The sequence below is a fragment of the Notechis scutatus genome, chromosome 4 (genome assembly GCF_049901735.1).
Source record: "Notechis scutatus isolate UNSWTSFEM ecotype Mainland chromosome 4, rNotScu1.2, whole genome shotgun sequence".
NCBI classification, from domain to species: Eukaryota; Metazoa; Chordata; class Lepidosauria; order Squamata; family Elapidae; genus Notechis; species Notechis scutatus.
The window spans coordinates 20,881,646-20,902,752 of NC_142012.1; the positions used below are offsets into that span (position 1 = coordinate 20,881,646).

The following is a 21,107-nucleotide window of genomic DNA, read 5'->3' on the forward strand; positions in this document are numbered from 1 at the left end:
AATCCTAGTCCATTTACTAATTAAATTAGTAACCATTAAGGGCCATTATGATCAACTCCCATCACCCAAAGACAAAATTAAGATGGCTGATACATGCTTTATTTTTTGACAAGGCTGCTGGCATTAGCAAGCCATGTCTGGAACTACAAGACCTATGAATCACTGCATGCAACTCAGTACTTTCCCACATGACAGTACTGTATTGCTGAAAGCTCTTTGCTTCTTTGTGAAGTAAGCATCACAATTCAAAATATTTTTCAGTAACTTTATTTGTACATTATAGATGATGCCCACTAGAACAGGTAAGTAAAGTAATACCTGTTTCATTTTTCCAACTCATTAATTTGGGGTCAATACAACCATCATGGTTAAAAATCTTTTAACAACTTAATCTAAACTGATGCTGTATAGAAATATTTAAGATTTATGATTTGGTTTTAATTTAATAAACTTAGAATGTACATTTTTCTGTAAAGAAATTAATGATCTATTATGACATACAGCATTGACAAGGCAGAAATACAGTAAATTCAAGTAATATAGTCTCTTCCCAGGAAACTCAGGACACAAATGTAACAAAATGTCAGTTTTTTGAAATTATACATTCTAAGGCATGTATTTTTAGGTGAGTGAAGAAAGGGACAGGACAGCCTTATACTGAGTATATGAAGTTCAATTGGAAATTTCAATTTTAATATACAGTGAACTGGATGGAATTATCTGAATGCTTATTTCAAATGGTAGCTGAAGCAACACAGCTGCAAGTACTGAAGATTAGTTTAAAACATTAGAAGGCACAGCATGAACAATACCCCAGGTCAGATGTGGCATACAAGCCACAATGCTTAGCTTTACACATTAACCAAAACCATATAAGTCATATGGCTTAATGTGATTCCTTTGGCAGTGATTGGTCATGAAACAGTTTTTGCAAGGGTTTTTATGTGTTGCTAGCACAGTGCATGCACATTAGCACTCAGTAAGATCAGCAGCTTCCATGAAATGGGGACCAAATAATTAAAACAATATAAATACATAGCTTACTGTAAAGTACTTTTCAAGAACTTGACCTAACTAATCATACACATTGTCAGCATCTTAAAAATGGTTCAAACATATTGTCTTAAAGCAATCCATTCATTTAACTCCTTCAGATTCTGTACAAGACATAAACAGTTTTTGTTTCTTTTGGAACTTTTTGTTCTTAACTACAAGAGATTAACATCAAAGCTTTATAATTCAAGTTTTTATAATTTCATTTAATTAGCAATGCTGATGTCCAAATCTGTTTTAAATGTCATAGTATAATTCAATAAATGTACTCAATGCATTAAAAATTACATATTAGCAACAATGTCAAGAATCCCATTAAAATCCAACATATCTAAAACGGTCAAAAACCACTACAGACAATAGCTTCTCTGAAGCCATGTAACACTTAAATAAGATTAAGACTTCAATGCAGAATTTTGGTTAGAAAGCTTGATGGGTTCCATCTTCAAGATTAAAGAAAGGCAAAATTGTATTTCACAGATGAAGTCCATTGGAAATCCACTAACAATGGACAACATAGCTTTTTGAAAGTTCTAATAAGTAATCCTTTAAACTGTTTTTTGTTGACCTTTTTTCCCAATGAGAGATTTATGAATATGTGGAATTACACCTGAAAGAAAAAAAGGAAAAGATTCAGTTAAGTGACAGCAGCACAGAATCATTAGGTTAAAGCATCACCAACTAGAGATGCCACAAAATAGTAAAATTAGCACATACCTCCACCAGCAATTGTTGCTTTGATTAATGAATCCAGTTCTTCATCACCTCTTATTGCAAGCTGTAGATGACGAGGAGTAATTCGCTTTACCTTCAAATCTTTAGATGCGTTCCCTGCCAGCTCAAGAACCTAGAGATGAAACCAAGACAAATTGTTAATTGCAAAGCATCCCATTTAAAACCATGCCTTCATTGAAGATAGAGACCTATGGAGAAGTTAAAGAAGCTGGTATCCACAACAAATGATGTCTCGACAGTCCATGCTCCTGGAACGTATCAGAAATGCTGGAAAGGAACTTGGAGAATGATACATTTCCCCTGAGCTATGGTAATGCAATAAGGCAATCAGTATAGCATATAAATGTGCAGAACATCCTATGGAACAGTGATTTTCAGTAGTGCATGCCACATTGTAAAATATGTTTTGGGTATTTTGTTGTGTATGCACACAAACAAACCATGGCTGCTTTGCTTTGAACAGTGATTTCGGGTAGTAAAGAATGGAAAAAAAAACTGATGTTAGTGTTTGCAGAAGGAAACAGAAGTTTAGGAACAGATAAGTCAGAGAATATACTGCAGTGGGAGCTATTGAGGACACTAAGGCTGCCATCTTATATTTTTTAATCTAAAGCTTTGAATAACCAAAACATTTAAAGATTTGGTTCTGCAAACTAACAATTTGGCAGAAATCCAAAATGTGAGGTACAAAAGTGACAATTAGCCAATGTCATGTCTTATATTGATCATGAGTGCTTGCTATTTCTATTTGTAAATTGGTAGACAACTACACCTGGATTTTAATAACCAATATCAACAATATATTCAGTTACTCTACACTCTGGGAGTTCATATACCATATTGTGTTTTTCAATCCCCTTTTGTATTTCAATTTGGGTTTTTTTCTCCACTGAATTTCTTCCTTTATTATCTCAAGTTATATCAGTTATGCCAAGAGAAAAATGCTTAGAGACCTTTGAAACAATATTTGCTTTTATTTGCATTGATTTATATTGCTTGTATGCTGCTCTAGGATAACTATAGCTTGTCTTTTGGACCAGAAAAATTCAGTAAATAATGTAACAAATACATCTATTCTACTTGAAATAAAAGGTAAAATACAACAACATCCTATAGGTCCTATAATTGTAAGATGCTTTTACCCAAACCAAGCTCTCACCTCAGCTGTGAGGTACTCTAAGATAGCAGCACTATACACGGCAGCTGTAGCCCCCACACGCCCATGACTTGTTGTCCTCGATTTCAGGTGCCGGTGAATACGACCAACAGGAAACTGTACACTCAGAAGAAGAAAAAAGCTCAATACTTAAATACAACATTTACCACTGTTCATCTTTTAATTGTACCTAATTACAACAAGTAACAATTGTACTTGTTTCAAATCTATGTAGCTTAAAAAAAACAAACAGCAACTAGTTCAACTCTAAAACAGGAGTCTCCAAACTTGGCAACTTTAAGACTTGTGGACTTCAACTCCCAGAATTGCCCAGCCAGCATGACTAGCTGAGGGATTCTGGGAGGTGAAGTCCACAAATCTTAAAAGTTGCCAAGTTTGGAGGTCCCTGCTCTAAAAGGATTAATATTTTAGCTTCCTCCCTTTTGCCAGAAAATGCGAAAAACAAATACCCTAAACTCTTAACGTGCCCTACCCACCTGTAAACCGGCTCTCTGTGACCGGGATACCGTCTTGGTTTTCGTCTTCCCGGAGTCCTTTCCAGCTTTTCCTCCAGCCTGGGGAGAAAGAAAGGAAATCCCTTACACGAGAAACGTCCCTCACTAACACCATGTATTCTTGCCTCCCGCCGCCGCCGAGAAAAGGAGCCCCTTTTTCCTTGCAAAGGCACAAGATGCGGCTGTTCCTCGGCATTTAAATCTAGAGCAGGGGGGCTCCAACCGTGGCCACTCTAAGACTTGTGGACTACAACTCCCAGAGTTCCTCAGCCAATAAAGCCTCGGAAGCGCGGAGACGAGACATGCGCATTGAGCGGAACCACGCCAGCCGTCCCCCACCCGCCGCTGAAATAGCCGCCGCGCACGCGCCCACCGCTCTTTAGTACGGTTGTGAGCGCATGCGCCTCAAGAACTATAAAACGCTCGACCACCGCAGTAGGGTGTACCGCGTGCGTGACCGCGCCCCTCTTTGCTTTCCCCCCCTCCCCAATTCGTTCAAGCCTGAATTCTGTTGGAAGTACCCCCCCCCCCAAGGCTGTCTCGCTTCTGAAGGGAGCCCTTGAGGGAGAAGAATCCGCCCGCTCAGCCGGGCGCCCCCCGCTTCCCAAATTGTTCCTTTTAGCCGTTATCTTACCATTTTCCAACGAGGTCTGTCCACCCACGGGAGGAGAATCGTTTTTAGGCCAATCGAAGATGACTACTTTCCGGTCTTTTGATTGCCGCCACTGCTCTTTGACGACGACTCCAGTTCAAAACTGCACCCTCTCCCGCCTTCGACGAGCCCTTTATACCCGTTGTAACGTCTCAACATCCGGGAACCCTGCTCTCAAGCCCAGCCAATCGACCCGAAGGGGCGGTTCTCCCTGCGCTCTCCGTCGACCAATAGGAAGTGAGATGGGGAAAAAAAAAAAAAAAGAACCCACGGACTGTTAAGTGTTCGGAGAAACTCGTGCGGACTCGCCGCTTGAAAGCTCCGCCTCTTTTCCAGTCCTTCGCTGCTCCATCTCTCATTAGAGAACATAAGCAGCGTGGCGAGGCGGGTTGGTTTGACCCAGACCTCGAACAGCAGAATAACAGGGACCTTTTTGGGGGGAGGCGGGGGGAGTGTTGCCTTTTGATCCAACCGCCTGCTCAAGCAGAAGATGCTGTACTATTCCAGGCAAATGTTGTCCCATCTTTTCTTTGAAAACCTCCAATGATGGGGGCAGCCACCATTTCTGGAGGCAATTGTTCTCACTGTCAGGAAATTTCTCCTCAGTTCTAGTTGGATCTCTCCTGCATAAGTTTAGATCCTGTACTTCTTGTCCTCTTACTTTTAAGGTTCATTGCAGCATGGGAAGCATTCCTCTTTTGTTTTTAGTCAACAAAACATACATGGGATACTTCTTTTGACTCCTTTTCTTTTCTCTTCCTCCTTCACCATCAAGTAAGAAGACACAATTTTAACTTTCTGGTGGGGATGTAAAAACAAGTTTGTGAGCATCCAATCGCATTTATAAAAAAGCAGAACTTGAGGAAATCACTCTTTTAAAAAAGCAAAATTGAAAAAAGCAAATCATACTGAAGATACACCCAGTTCTTTAGAGATATGTTTATCAACTTTCAGTTTGTAAACATAGACTCCTGTAGGAAGGCCCCCTTAAAATATTCTTAATATTAAAAAGAGACAGAATATTTCCCCAAAGGAGAAATAGAGAATTTTTTTTAACAAAAGCAGAAAGCAGCCCCAGTTTTTCTGCCATAGGAAAACAGTTTCAAAGTAAGAAGCTTGAAGAGGCTGATCTTTAGGAATGCAAGTTTTGCATCCATTCAGAAAGACTGGGCCAATCTATTCATAAACAAAACACCTTCAGCCACAATTACAGCCTTCAGTGGGAGTGGATGGGATTAAGATTTACACCCCCCCCCCCCAAATTCTAAGGATAGGACATGACTTTTAGGGCATATTAGGATTAACTCACCACCATTGAAATAGTAAAAGACACAAGGCCCACTATTTTGCACAACCCCCTGGATCATCTCAAAAAAACCCAAAAAACCCAGAACCCTATAAAGATCCATCCATCACTCAGCCATTTTATCAGCCACCCCAGAAACATGCTCCTGTCACTGAAGTTTCTGGAAACCAAATAAACAGAGATCTTGTTTTCTTATAGCCAGCCTCCATTGATTTTTTAAAAAAAATTATCCTAGCTTGGCACTGGATTGGATTTTTCTTCCAATACTCCCTTGAAGTTTGCATGCCATACAAATTAAAATAGGGTTGGGTCCAGAGTGGTATTCAGCAGATTCTGACCAGTTCCGGAAAACTGGTAGTGGGAATTTTGAGTAGTTCAGAGAACTGGCAAATACCACCTCCGACTGAAGATTTTACAGTATCCTTCCCTTGCCTCGCCCACCAATCCACGCCCAAAGAACCGGTAGTAAAAAAAATTGAATCCCACCACTGTTTGGGTCATGTATGAATCAGCATGTCCTGGGAAACCCATCCTATATGCTTACTGGATAGTGGTGAACAACGGGGAGAGGTATGTGTATGCTAGTCCAGGTTTCAGCTTTTTTCCACAGAAAATAAAATACATCTGGAGCTGAGCTTGGATGAAATACATTAGCCAGTAACCATTTTGTATGTTTGCAGAAATCCAATCTTTGTACATTAATTAGTTGCTGTACATTCAATATAGTGCAATAAAAATAGATTGAAGGTGATTAGTTTAGAGGCTTTCTTAAAAATATATTGGACATTCAAGTAAGTAGTTATAGTCATTAACTTTAGTTTTCTCTCTCTTGAAAAGAAAACTTTATTATGCTTGTTGTTTGTTAGTACCATCCTTTAGGAATTCATAATATATATTGCACTCCCTGTTTCCATTTTTTTGCCACAAGAACAAAACTGTGTCTTTAGCTGAAAGAGTGTGACTGGGCCAAAGTCATCCAGTGTGCTTCCCTGACAAATGATAGACATGAATACGGTGGTCTCCCTACACTTACACTAGTGCCTTAATCACTATAAAATTTTTAGCTCTACTTTGTGTCAGGAACCTTATACCTTAATTGTAGATTAATACACTTTGTGTTTAGAAAGATTTGTGTACAGCACCTGACATTTTCAGATAGAATCCAAAATGTCTCCTGGATAGCTGTGACCAGTCGAAGCTTATCTATTTAACAGTCCAGCCAGTTACACTCCTAATATAGCTTGAAGGCACTTGATTGAGAAGATTGGTCTTTGCATATGGCAATTTCCCACCATCTCTCTAAACCTCTGATAAAAGCAAATAAATTTTAAATAACAAGTACAGCTAAATTTATAAGAAAATATATCATTGTCTCAGCAGGTGCAGCATCTGGTTAATTTTGCCTGGGCCTGGAATCTAAGCAGATTCAGGCATGGCAGGAGACCACTAGAAAATACCAGGGCTGTATAAGATATCCCAAATGAGAACAATTACAAGCCATCTTTTATTTGGTACCAAGAAAAGTACAAGTAGGGTCAGTTGTAATCCAGTACATTGGAAGGAAGGTGCTAGTGTGAGAAAAAGAAACCAACTACCCTATGAGTCAGGGTGGTTAAGATTAATTAACCGAGGTTGTAAGGTTAATAAAATGAAGCAAAGGAAGAGACCAATTTGTCCAACCATCATAGTGGGAAAGACGGGTAGTAAATAAAGAAGTGACACTATTGTTTGAAGAGGAAAGGACAAAGAGAGACAGGAAATAATAGTACTTAAAGTGGATCTGTAGGCTATATAGACTACCATTTTGTTGTATTCAGAGATAAGAGACAGCTGTTAAACATTCCTATCTTAAAATCTCCAATAATGAAAGCTCACAAGCAACAAGAAACTCATCATTTACACCAACAGCATTATCACAGGCCCCAATAACTTCACATCCAAGGTTCAAGATGCCTTCACATATTCTTTCTCTAATGTAATATATACCATTGTTTAACAGCAATACCCTCCTCTGGATTCTAGTAGGACTAACAGGACGGACGTTCTCAAAAGAATTAACGGACACAAATTTGACATCAAGATTTTAAAAAAAGGACAAAGTAATATCAAAGCCTTATGGCTTCCAAGAAGATTGATTTCAAATGAGCAAATAATAAAAGAAATTTTACCAGCACAATCAAAGGAGAGGTTGCCTAATTTAAATACATCAAAAGGTTTACGACACTTGTTTAAACAATGAGTGTTTAATACATTCAAGTTGTTAAATTTCATTCCAGTTCACACAAGTGTATGCTATTCAATAAGATGTATTGGTCTGAAGATTGCTAGACTGATTTTTGGCCACCCACTAGGTAATTGATTCAGTTGTGGAATCGTTCCTATCAAGAAGTTCTATTGTTCAACTGGAAGTGAAGTATAGTGCAAGAATATGTAAGAACAATATTTTAAAATTTCAAGTTTGGTCTTGCATATAGAAGATTTGAAGACATTTTAATTTTTTCATGCTAGGTTGTAGAATAGTGTATTAACTAAAAAAATAAATACTTGGCTGCCAAATACTTACAATACTTATTGGTGCTTGTACTGATTTTAATTTATTTTATAATTGTTCACCGCTCAGAGTCACTTGTCTGAGATGGCTGGCTATGAAAATTGAGCATATAAGTAAAAAATAAAAAGTAGATAACTATGGTCTTAAATATCCTCTCGTGCTTCCCCAAAATGCCCAAGACTCTGAAAGTTTATGGCAATAACTAATACTTAGATTTCACTTTTAATTTAATGCAGCAATGCAGTTAGAACTATTGTGTATGACTGTGCACATGCACGCTTATTAGAACATTAATAGAATGGCTATTATTTTAATTCAAGCCAAAGGAAAGCTTGCTTTTATCTTGATGGAAAACTGTACGTTTCTTTAAAATAGTTCACATCTTTTTTTAATTGATATCTAATTAGTTACCATTTAATTGGTATTTATTGGTCTGGTATTTATTAAGAAATCAGAGTAAAGCTGAAAAATGTCTTACAGAACAAAATGTAAACCCAAAAATGTCTAGAAGCTTGCTGAAAACAAGATTATCTCCCTTGTTGGACAGGACAGTTTGATTATGCCCATCATTTTGCATTTATCTCACGCAAGTATCCCTGAGGCTTAAATCCAGAAAGCCCTCTCTAGCACTTGCTCAACAGCTGTCTATCAACTTTGACATCAACACACAGTGGAAAGACAAATGGGCTGCTGAAAGCCCAGATACAGGCAGTTCCGTAGTTGACCCTACACAAAAGGTGCCAGGTTTTGACCTTCCTCGCCAGCATTGGTCAACTCTGAACAGGATCCGCACCCAACATGGTGTCTGCCAGGACTCATTGTTTAAGTGGGGTGTTGCCTCTACCCCTCAGTGTGACTGTGGTGCTCTTCGACAAAATATCCATCACATTGTGTCCAAATGTCAAATCAAGAGCTTGCAGCGGCCCAATGTCTGATTTTTTTTCAACATAGACCACCCTGTCCTTGAATGGCTGGGTGGACTGGACATTAACATTTGAACCACTATAAATCCATGTATTTGTCATACGCTAAATAAATAAATCCCCTGACAAATTTCCCAGAATCCAGGAAGCTTTATTTCCCAGGGGAAAAAAAAAGTATAGGAATCTTGCTTGCTGGAAAGAGAGAAGTGATGAATCTGGTGTTTCTTTTGTGTGCACCTTGATGAACCCTATATTTTATTTTTCTTGCTGGCTATAAATCAAGAGCAAGAAGCGTGGCTAAGAAAAGAGCAGGGATTGGGTATGAAGCATGAATGGGAGCAACAGGAGGAGGATGAGACAGGCAATGCTTCACTGGAGTAAAAAGCTGGCTAATAATAAGCATGCGAGAGCAGGGAGGAACATGAAATCAGGAACGGTACAGCGGAAGCAGACAGCGGGCAGCCAGGCAGGTGCTCGAGGAAATAATGAAGTTAATCTTCCCCAGAGGGTTAAGAAACCGTCACCTTCTAAGTGGAGCAAATGGGAGGTGAGTGACCATTGTTGGGATTTGGGATGGTGGTGGATATTATAGGAGACTCTCTCTGTCCAAAGGCACCTGTAACTTTATGTTTTTAGTATTTTATTATCAACTGGATTCTAATGGTGACAAAAGAGCCTACTAGTCTGAGCTTAAGTTTAAAGAATGTGTCAGATTAAAGCGTTTGTTTTTAAGAATACTGAAGTTTTGGCATATAATTTGGGACACTGTGTTTAAAGTGTTGTCATTTTTATTGTGATTTGGGGCTCAGATTTAATAAAAACCCAGGCCCCTACTGATTTCTGAGATGGCCACATTTGACACTGAAGTGCATGAAATGTTCAAGATAGAATCAGTGAACCTGATGAAGCTGTAACTTCATTTGGCTTTTTTTTTTTTTTTTGTATCCCTTACCAAATCTTCAATTTTCAAGCCATTTCCCCCGACAGTCAGCATTTATAGCATAATAAGGACTTTAATTATACGCAATTAATATTTGTAATTTTGACTGGTATTTTCATTCATAATTGTCGATTATAGTCTTATCTACCTTGTCTATCTGTCCATCAGTCTGCCTGGTAAATAGACTGACAGACTTTCCATTAGAAAAGGACACATTTATATCTGTCGATGCTGTAAATATTGGATCAGATTGCCAATTATTAGCTAGCATCCCTAATAGTCCTTGTCAGACACATTTCTAAAACCTGTCATTACATGAGTTTGGATTAAAGTTCTTATCACCCCAGCCAACAACCTGGTATTTGCGTTGGCTGAGGAAGACAGAAATCAGAGTCCAGCACACCCAGAGAATACAGAATAGAGAGAGCTACGTAGCTAAACCAGACCGAACTCCTAGTAACTACTGCTCATAAGTATAAGACATTGCTTTATACCAAATCAGTCCATTGATTTGTTTAACCCATCTGTAGAACCAAGCTCTCCATGAGTTTCTCAGATTAAGTTCAAATAATTATAAATTAAAAACAGCATTCACAAAAATTACAAAAATCTTACCAGCTCTTTGCCTTTTTCATGAAGTTTCAAAGGATTTCAAGAACAAAGATTGAAAATCTTGCGATTTGGGAATCTTACAAGATTTTGGATATAGTTTTAGGGTGGGGGTAAGGCTAGGCTATTGCAGAAGATTAATTGATGGCACCCAGGTCAGAAAAGAAGCCGACTTCTGATCTCCATATTGACTAGAATTAATATTCTAGGATTTTCCAACAAGAAGCTTTCTCAGTCTTCTTTAGAGATGTCAGAACTTTGATGCAGAATGACAGGTGCTCAACTGTAGAGCATGAGTTTTGCATGAAGACAACCATAGGTCCATGGAACTCTGCCCCTTACTTTTCAATTGATTGCCTTCGGACCATCTTATCCTAGGTATTCTGGCAATGCTATACCCATAATGCTCCTAAACCCAAGGAAAGTTGAAAATGAAATATAGATCACACATGAGCTGCCTAGAAGAAGCATTTATTTTACAAATGCAGCATAGATATCTCTTTTCATGTAAGATGAGGGAGGGTTTTAAAGTCTTGGCTGTTCTCTCAGGCTTAGGGCTTGGTAGCCGAAGCTCTTTGTAGGATATATGCAAGAGTAGGATTCTACTGGTTTGGACCGGTTTGGGGGAACCCCTTGCTCTGAAGATCAGCTGGCAGCAAACCAGATTGCTGCGACGAGCATGTGGGCCCGCCTGCTGCTGCTCTTTCCTGTGCTTTATTTCTTTTTTTTTAGAGCACAGCTGATTCATGTGGCAAAGCGGTTTGCTGTGCCTCAGCTGTTTTATTCACAGGGACTGCTGTAGAAGGTAAGTATTAGAGCCCTTTTAAACACGGAGCGCGCATGCGGAGCGTGCATTTGGGGCGTGCGTGCATGAAGTGCGCGATCAGCAAACCGGTTGTTAAAGCAGTGGAATCCTACTCCTGGGTATATGAATATTATCAGCTAGATTTACCAACTTGTACATTGATTTTTATTTAGATTATATACAGTTGTTTATTTTTAATTTGTAAACAGTCCAGATTCAATTGGAATCAGGCAGTGTCCATGTCAAGCAAGCAAGCAAACAAACAAACAGAATATATTTCAAGCTATCCCTAGATTGAATGTATGTAAATATCTCAAACAACTTTCTGGAGAGATCCAAAAGTTGCAGAAGAAACATTACAACCAATTTTAAAGCATAAAAAAACTCTATTCAATGTGACATCTGTTCCCTAGGACAGTGTTTTCTGTTACAAGAGCTCATTGCTGATAACCAGGCACACGGTGATTAAAAACACAAGTTGTCAGGCTTAAAAAGACAGCTGACTTTTATTTGGCCAGAGGCTGTCAAGTAGGTATTTAAACCATTGTAGAAGGTGGAGATTTTCTAGCTGTGATACTGTTTGGCTTCCAATAAATTGTCAGCTGCTGCCTGCGAATATGTGATAAACTAACCCATCAACAATCTGTACAAAAGCAGTGTGAATGCCCCATTTTTTTATTACATGGAGAAAACAGATCACAGTTACTCTGCCTAAAACAAAACTATCCATCTATTCTTCCATTTGTCTTCTCATGCAGGGATACTTAAAACAAAAACAAACCCTGTTTCACGAAAGAAGAAATAAAACCAAACAAATCTACAATAGTATCCAAAATGCTGCTCTGCATTTGAGAAATTGACTTCTTCAGAGATCTTCCAGTCAGGATCCTTTCCACTCCTATACAATTCACTTTAAACAGATCTGTATCTGGCATGGCCACGATAAGGGGCAATTTCCTGGAGGGACCAATGAGAGACAGAAAAAAAAATCATTTAATTTTGGACACCAAGTACAATATTACTACTTGTATGGGAAAAGCTGCAACCATACCAATATACAGAAATAGGTAACATCTCACAGTTACAAATATACTGTAGAAAGTTGGCCCTCACCCCTCTCCTAGAAGAATGAAATATTCTAGGAAATATTAAAAAGGCAGAATATTATATTTCTCTGGATGAGAAAAGGAGAAACATGTTTTTAAAGACAAAGAGCAGCTCCCTGCTGCCAGCAGATGTTTGGTGCCCATATAGAAAGACGGAGCCATCCTATCTACAAGACAATTAGACCTTCAGCTCCAGGATGATGGGATTAAGACATGACCCTCCAGGACATAATAGGATTATCTATCAGCAGAGCTCATCATATGGCCCAACCAAGCCCCTTCATTGCATCACCCAGCAAGGTTCAACCAAACTTATCTCAGACAACCTCAGCTATGACCCCCTGGGAGTCTGATAAGCAGAATACATTTCTTGCAAAGGAACAGGAAGCTCAAGGAAAAGGCCCAAGAGAGGATATGAATACCTTTTTCTGTCCACTCCATGTGTTCAGCTGCACCAGGACTTCAAACCCATGTGGTTCTAGTCATCAATAAACTCTCTTTACAAACAGCCTCCATGTTTCCAGTGTCTTTCTCCCCACTTGGAACTGAACCAGATGGATATTTCTTCCAACAATACCTTTAAAGGACACTACGATATTAAGCTCAGTGTATCTCTCTTTAACTTGTAAAAAAAGAGGTTCCTCAGATTATACTGTATATTACAGGCTGGACAGTCTCATTAAAAGTGCAATTGCATTTTTAAAATATGGTACATATTTATATTCTTTTCCCTCCCTTGCAAAATGCCCATAGCAATTCCTTTCACTACAAAAGTCTGAGCAATTTTAGGCTATTCCTGCTGCTTGGTTATCCTCATCTAAATCCTTCAATTTTCCTTCTCTTCAAGTCTCTGGCCTCCACCAGCCAATTAGTGGGTGATTTCCTCCTAAAAAAACCTTGCCTGCCCTTCTCTCTTCCCACACTGACCAACAAATGTCAATTGATATTTCTGAGTTTTTTGAACACTCTAATGTGCCCTCTCCCCTTATTAGCTGCAGGGAATGGGATTTTAGCTGCTTTCCTCCTTTCTGTGTCTTGCTTTAAAGCTTTGTTTCTTGCTCCTTTTGTATTCTTATGCTCCCTCTTTTTAGGCTGTTTCCTTGAATTTTTGCTGGCTACTGTTCTTCAGGCTAAATTTACTGTATCTGTTACTGTACCTGTTTCGCTGATATTTCATCTGTATTCTGAGGGACCAGCTCTGGTTTAATGCTGTTTAACAATATGTTTCTTAATCCTTTGTTTAATTTAAGCCCCTATTTACTTTATTTCTTTTGATTTCTTCCAATTAGAAACTTCTGCAACACCCTTGCCAATTTGCACCAGAGATCAGTTCCTTTGTCTATTTTTCAATTGTTCAGTAACCATATTAGCTGCATTAAGATCTCAAACCAGTATGGGAAGCCTATAATGCATGAGTTTGGGTCTTTTCAGTCCCAGCTACTGAGATAATAAATAAGAGATAATAAAAAAAATCAGAGGTAATAAAAAAGCTGAAATTTATTATGATGAAGGCATTTATCCCTGATTCAAAGGAATCACTGCAGTTGCTTTCTTGCAAAGTAAAATCAGAAAGCCTAATTTTGCTCTGTTCATACACAAGAAAATAGTAGTTCCGGATAAATAATTTCATTTTGTATCAAAAGGTACACTCTGTTGGTACACTGGAGCCTTGGATAAATATTATAAACCAGTTTTACATTGGGCCTAGAGATATAGTTGCTCAGGACCGCATTCTCAGTTCCTCAGGAGCCGTGGAGAGGAACTTTATTGTGGCAATACTTGAAGGTGGTAATTTATGCCTTAGTTGAGTTCTAACCCTGTTTTAGCTACAAAGCCCTCTGCGTGACTTTGGGCTAGTTACTCTGAAGAAGATAATGGCAAACCACTTCCAGAAACCTTCTGTCTGCAGGAATCAGTTCTGTTTCAAAAGTATACACACACACACACACACACACACACACACACACACACACCACAGATTTTTCATGACTTTTGAATATCCGTGGGCACATATTTAGAAATGTTGTATTTTCTCTGGAAATGCAACACATCTCACTTTAGTTTAGATGCAGCCTGTGACAAATGATCTGGGTGCAACTTTAAGTCCTTAAAATGGATTATTCTCTCCAGAAAAATAGTCCATTGGCCTATCCCCATGCTTTTGTGATATAAGGAAGAGAAGTGAGAATATATCATAGAAATGAGAACAAAAAAAATCTATAGAAAACTTCAGGCTACTTCAATTTATTTTATTTTATTTTTATAGTTGATGGCTATTGTTGGCTCCATTTTCCTGCTCCTTTATATCTTGCTGTGTTATGAAAATTTCCATTTCCACGTGGCTCACATGTATGCTCATCTTGGATATCCCAATGCCCAGCATATTGTGGGACAGAGATACTTGAAAGGTAAATCTGACTTGAGAAGTGACCAATCCTTAACCCAGGTTTTCAGCCTTTGGATTTGTGAAAATGATACACATGAGAGATCTTTGTTTCTTTATATGGACCTTGGCATGACTGAAATATAAATTATTTTCACATTTAAATACATTCTGGAAAATTGGAAATTTATTCATTACCTTAATTTGTGATTCCTGGTTTTCATGTATGTTTATGATTGAAGTAGATTGGCTGTTTTCACATATTATGCTGAAACATAAATATTGAAAAGGAGACATAATTGTGAGGTTCACAGATCAGTAGTTGCATATCTGAATTTCTCCTATCTGTATTTTATATACATAGAAAGAAAATGGTGAATAGCATTCTAGCACATCGGTCATTAATATTATTGGCTGTCTTAAAGATTTAATAGAATCATGGTTCCTGAAACTTATGGCAAGTGTTCAATTAGACAGGATTTATAATTTTTCCCAACACAGCATTATCTGGGAGATGAATATATACTTTCTATCATTTATGGGGAAATTTCAGACAAAGACCAAATGCAACTCATTAGACTCATTTGGCTTACAGGACTTCAGACAAAATTGTCATAGCCTTCTTTTCCTTCCCTTGAGCTAAGAGCCACTGCTTCAAGTTGCTTCAGGTTACAATTCTTCTCTAAATTGAGGTACCAGAAAAATATGCAATGCTTTGCATACAAAGACTAAACTATGGTATGGCCTTTAGAACAATTGTGCATGTCGTTTTGTGAACCACAAGATTTTAACATACTTCAAGGATATAAGAGATGTTGCAGTTCTGCTATCTAAAGTATATATGAGGATCATGAGAGAAAGCTGGAATGGAGTCTACAGCATAAGGTTACCAAAATAATTTGCTCTAAATCACTGGCAAGCTGAGTGCTGTATTATCATTGACAACTACTGTGGTCCATGGGACAAACTGTCATTTTTCTTGAAGAAATGGACATCAACATTTGACATCTTAAATTTTAGCAATCACTTTATCAAAGAACCTGGCTCCTATCATAGGCAGTAAACCCTGCATAGTTTCCAAGAACATCTAGTCTGCAAGCCTGTATTCCATATAGACCAGGAGTGTCAAACTCAAGGCCCATGCGGCCCTCCCAAGTTCCATTTTTGCTGCCAAAGGGTTGCAGGAGGCCATCGCAGCTGAAAACAAAGCTCGGGAGCCCATTTTCACTGGTAGAGTGCTTGGGCCACCACAGGTGCCCCCAACATGAGTGATAAGTTGGCCACAGCCATCCCGCCCCCCTAAGGTCAAACACAACCCTAATGCAGCCCTCAATGAAATTGAGTTTAACACCCCTGATCTAGACAAACTCTGACTCCTATATTTAGCACACATGTTGTATTAGTTGAAGGCTGCTAGTTCATAAAACAGGAGCAAGAAACAACAACAAATTATTCTATTGTTTCTGACTTTCATTGCTAGGAATTGGTGTAGAAAAGAATGAAGAGAAGGCCATGCAGTGGTTCAGGTAAGTGAATTAGGGTAAATTTGATTTGTAATCTAATATCGAATTTTTGCCCTCAATTTTTACACCTAACTCTCCTGTATGTTTATTAGAACAGATCTTGAAGAATAGACACATGATTCCAAAGTGCTTTGCATCCACAATTCTTGTTCAATTTTGGCAGCACTTAGGGATAGACACCTTGAAAGAGAATGGGAGGGTCTCCAATTTAACATTTATTCCATTACCATTTGAAAGCCGTTTAGAACTATTTAAACTGTACCATCGAATAGCTCCAATAAGAAGATGAGTTGCAAAGAAAGACATAACACCTTTCCTTTCACAGTCTTGTATAGGCAATATAATTTTAGTGTAGCAATAACTCTGGGGAAGATGTGTTCCTTCTTTTGTCTTGAAAAGTGTGAGGGTCTGTGATGTAGAGGTTGGATCGACATTGTCATTTTATTGGGAGAACAACTTTAACGTTCTTCATGTATCAGTTTCCTTTGAGCTGGAGCTGCAAAATTCTTTTTGCACTGACGATCACATTTTTCCCTTTGAAAATGGGGGGAATCTACTGCAAAAAGTGGAGATGGGACCAGGAACAAAGTAAAATATGATTGGGTTTAATATAAATGTACATTAATTAAAGTTACATTGATGGAATTAAATGCAGCTAAGATTACTGCTCCACATGTATTTAATAATGTTTCCCCCTTAAATATTACAATGGATTTGTTGGATTGTTTTAAGAATGTATGCTAGGCTTTTGGAAAGGATCTACAAATGGCCCTGGACTATAGATTGTGCAACTCTGCATTATGGGTTAAAAACTGCATGTGGGGCTGTAGGATTACAATATTGGCTCTGTTACTGTCCTCAATTATTCTTGACTATCCAGAGATGACAAGTCAGTGAATAGGAGCATGATGAGAAGTACAAAGCCATCCTATTTCTTAGAAATAGGGGTTTCGATTGCCTGTCTGCTTCCTCTTTTTCAGACAAGCAGCTGAGAAAGGCCACCCCCATTCCTCTTTTAATTTGGCTGTTGGCAAACTGAAGAATATGACAACTGGGCTTAAAGACAGGTATGTCTACTGCTTCCTGCTCTGGTGGGAGTTCTGTTCTCAGAATTCTCAGAAACTAATAGCCAAATTGATATAGCATCAAAAACAAGAATGGGGAACCTGTTTTCCTCCCATTGGAGGAGGGAATTTCTAGGCTGAAATCTGGAGGAGGGAATTTCTAGGCTGAAATCTGGGCCAAGAGTACACAAGGCCGAAGCAAATGCAGAATACAGCTAGTCCTTAACTTACGACCACAATTGAGCCCCAAATTTAAGTTGCTAAGTGAGAGAAATTCATTCAGTGAGTCTTGCCCCATTTTATGACTTTTCTTGCCCCATTTGTTAAGTGAATTGCGGCAGTTGTTAAATTAGTAACCCGGTTGTTAAGTGAATCTGGTTTCCCCATAGACTTGGCTTGTCACAACCATCATAAATGTAAGTCAGTTGTCAAGCATCCAAATGTATATCACACGACCATGGGGATGTTACAACGGTCATAAGTATGAAAAACAGTCATAAGTCACTTTCTTCAGTGCCGCTGTAACTTCAGATGGTCACTAAATGAGCTGTTGTAAGTCTAGGGCTACCTGTATACAAAGGAAGGGAAGCCATTTTGTTTTTAGGTTCCTCCTTCTCTTCTTGCTGACATTTTTTCTTTCTCCTTCAACAGCAAGTGACAAGCAAGTGACCAGGAAAGGCACAGATCAAGCACTATCTCATTGGGGCATGTGAATGATCCTTAGTAGACAGCAAGCATTGTATTATTTTCACTGCTTTGTGGAAATCATGCTTGCTGGGAGACAGAGAAATGCCATATGCTCAGTCTTTTCAAATGCAAAAAAAAGGGATCTAGAGGCAAGCTGCTGCAAGTGCACTCCTGTGAATGCTGAGTTTATGAAGGACCAGAAGTTTTTGCCTTCTTCCATCATAACTAGTCACAGCGATATTCACTGGTTTTTGACAGAAATCTACTAATTCCTTGCAAAGAGCATTAAAACAGATGATGGGCCAAAGTTTGCCCCTTTCTCTTGTAGAGAGGCAAGGTTGGGACTTCTATTCAGCATAGCGCGCATGGAAAACTCAGTAGCAAACTTCGGTTTGACATGTGTTTATACAACATTCAGTGTATAAATACATCTCATGTAAAAGAGAGATATTGAAAAAAAACTTTATCTATCTATCTATCTATCTATCTATCTATCTATCTATCTATCATCTATCATCTATCTATCTATCTATCTATCTATCTATCTATATCTATATATCTATATATCTATATAGATCACTATATATGCCACCTCGCCGAAACGTTGCCTAGATACTTTGAATCTTACGCGGGAGAAAACCCGAATAACCAAAGATCCACATACAAATACCTGCGAGAACCTCAGAAAACATATATATATATATATATATATATATATATATATATATATATATATATATATATATATATATATATATATATATATATATATATATATATATATATCGAGATGACTCAGACTACCACCGTACTGCATTTTCTCTGAATGTCAAGTGATACTTCTCAAAATATAGTAATTCAGTAGATAATGGAGACACAGGAAAGAGACAGTGCAACAATAAAATAGAAATGGATTCTAGTATTAGAAATAATAAAGAAGCTACGTCAGGACAGAATTGCTCATTCTCTGCCATTCTCTATACAACTAATTTAATCTATTCCAGGGATGTAGAAAAACTCCTAAATGTCGCAGCTGGTCATGGCGTCCAAGAAGCTCAAAATCTTCTGGACAACATCAGGAATAGAGAGCTACCTTGAAGACAAGAATTATTTAGGGACATAGTTTCAAGTGTATTTGCTTCTTCTTGTTCCCCCATTGTATTACTTGCTTGTGGAAATTTCTATTTGATATGACTTGCCATAGTTTACTGTATAGTACAAGAAGAAACAAAATTATTAAATATCCAGCTGTATCTCCATTTAAGTTATTTAATGTACCAAACATTGGTATTAAAATAAGACCAATGAAGTAGTTTAGAACTCAAGACTAATGTTTAAATGATGCAGTTTATTAAGCATTTCAATAATTGAATGTGCCAGAAGTAAACATGATATATTGTTACCGTGCAATACATAATAGGCATTGCCTGTATTTAGCATCCGCCTTTGGTTAACCATCACACTATCACAATGCACATCACAGGAGACACTAATTACATTGAGCAGAAGCTGCCTCTATGTTTGTCATAGAGTACCTTTGTTTTTATGTTCCCAAGGGAGTAATGATGTTATACAACAGGCATAACTCCTGGCCTTAAATGTGTGTTACATTTTGTGGGTAATATTAAATGCTTGTTTCATGCAACATTTTGGACTGTGCTGTGCACTGCATTTGTTATGACTGTTTGATAAACCTATTTGTTGTGGACATGAGTCATTTTACAAGTCAACCTAGGTTAGTTATTGCTACAGTCAGATTTGAAATCTAAAGGAGGATTTAGTGCGATGGAGAAATGGAAGCTACACCTCTTCTTCCTTTATGTGACCAGGATCAAACCCAGCTTCACTTATTGCTAATCCTATCATACCCAAATTGATGCTCCTGGCTCCCAAACAAGGCCCACTGCAACCCCATTACATCAGATAATAGAAGTTTCCTCCCCAGCTCCTATTAAGCCCAAAGGCAGCCTTAAATGGGATAAATGCCCAACTGTAGGGCCATTTTAGAAGCCATAAAAAATATTCAAGTGAGAAGGAGTTTTACTTATATGTTGGAAAACTTAAGCAATTTGATGTATGACTGTTGGCCTTGAGGGGCGAGCCAGATAGAAAACACAACCAGATGTGTTAATTCTACTTAATTGTAAAGCTATGTTGATAAAATCTTTCAAGTTTGAAAAAAACATTCACCCTGTGCCTCTTTTACATCTGAAAGACTAGGGAGGGCCCCTTCTGAGCCTCTTGCCCCATCCACTATCCCCAGCTGTGGGTCATGCTCTCTCTTTGCTGATCATTCCCTTGGTGGCGTCTCTTGGTCTGGTCTCCCAAGGTCACTCCAACATACCATTACAGAGTATCACAAAATCCCTGTAGTTTATTTAACGGTGACAGTAAGTGAAGTAGGATGGAAGCTCCTGAAATAATTTGTTCAGGTTCATATAAGATGCAGGTAGTCCTTGTTGAAAGACCTTTAATTTAGAGACCATTTGAAGCTTTGATGATCCTGAACAAAGAGTAGTTATGATTGGTTCTTGAAGTTACTGCAGTTGCAGCACCTCCACAGTCACATGAACAAAATTTGAAAGCTTGACAATCCACCCCCAATAATATGACTGCAGTTCTGCTCTTAGTTCTCCCCACCTGCCTGTATCTCCCATCCCCCATGCCCCAGGAGCCATGGTGATGCAGTGGTTAGCATGCAACATTGCAGGCTAACTCTGCCAAATGCCAGTAGTTCAATTCTCACCGGCTCAAAACTGACTCAGCCTTCCATCCTTCCGAGGTCAGCAAAATGAGGACCCAGATTGTTGGAGGCAGTATGCTGACTCTGCTTGCAGTATATAAATGCTATTGCTATCTCTGCCCCTTTAGCCACCCTATTCACCTGCCGCTCCCAGTTGACAGCCGAGGCAGCTGTTGACCATTTGCAAAGCTTCCGTGAGATGTTGCAAAAGTGTTGTGAGGACTCACAAAGGGCCAGCAGTGGCCTCAGCTGGATGTGCCTCTTCAGCAGCAAAAGGAAGAAGATGATGAATATTAGCTGGGGATGGTGGCATCAGAGTCCAAGGTGTACAAAAGGACAGATGTGGGAGCAGAGAG

General features: G+C 38.6%; 2 protein-coding genes across 2 annotated transcripts; one reads left to right on the plus strand and one right to left on the minus strand.

Moving 5' to 3' along the window:
* Positions 1 to 251: 251 nt before the first annotated feature.
* On the minus strand, positions 252 to 4,293 carry H2AZ1 (H2A.Z variant histone 1). Its single transcript, XM_026672691.2, has 5 exons — positions 4,094 to 4,293; positions 3,442 to 3,519; positions 2,948 to 3,061; positions 1,771 to 1,900; positions 252 to 1,663 (listed from the first exon to the last, which is right to left on the minus strand). The coding sequence occupies exons 1-5, from the start codon at positions 4,094 to 4,096 to the stop codon at positions 1,602 to 1,604; spliced, it is 387 nt and encodes a 128-aa protein (XP_026528476.1). The 5' UTR covers positions 4,097 to 4,293; the 3' UTR covers positions 252 to 1,601.
* A 4,950-nt stretch (positions 4,294 to 9,243) lies between these two features.
* Positions 9,244 to 19,650, plus strand: LOC148130665 (uncharacterized). The gene is made up of 5 exons (XM_087962891.1): positions 9,244 to 9,438; positions 14,618 to 14,759; positions 16,215 to 16,260; positions 17,238 to 17,324; positions 19,013 to 19,650. The coding sequence occupies exons 1-5, from the start codon at positions 9,244 to 9,246 to the stop codon at positions 19,104 to 19,106; spliced, it is 564 nt and encodes a 187-aa protein (XP_087819017.1). The 3' UTR covers positions 19,107 to 19,650.
* The last annotated feature ends 1,457 nt before the right edge of the window (positions 19,651 to 21,107 follow it).

Excerpts from the sequence above, each read along its gene's own strand:
- H2AZ1 (XM_026672691.2), bottom strand. Across the intron at positions 3,062-3,441 it reads CACAGAGAGCCGGTTTACAG|TTTCCTGTTGGTCGTATTCA; the intron begins GTGGGTAGGGCA and ends CTGAGTGTACAG. Across the intron at positions 1,664-1,770 it reads AGCAACAATTGCTGGTGGAG|GTGTAATTCCACATATTCAT; the intron begins GTATGTGCTAAT and ends TTTTTCTTTCAG.
- LOC148130665 (XM_087962891.1), top strand. The coding sequence starts at position 9,244 with ATGAGACAGGCAATGCTTCACTGGAGTAAAAAGCTGGCTAATAATAAG. Across the intron at positions 14,760-16,214 it reads GGGACAGAGATACTTGAAAG|GAATTGGTGTAGAAAAGAAT; the intron begins GTAAATCTGACT and ends TTTCATTGCTAG. Across the intron at positions 17,325-19,012 it reads ACAACTGGGCTTAAAGACAG|GGATGTAGAAAAACTCCTAA; the intron begins GTATGTCTACTG and ends AATCTATTCCAG.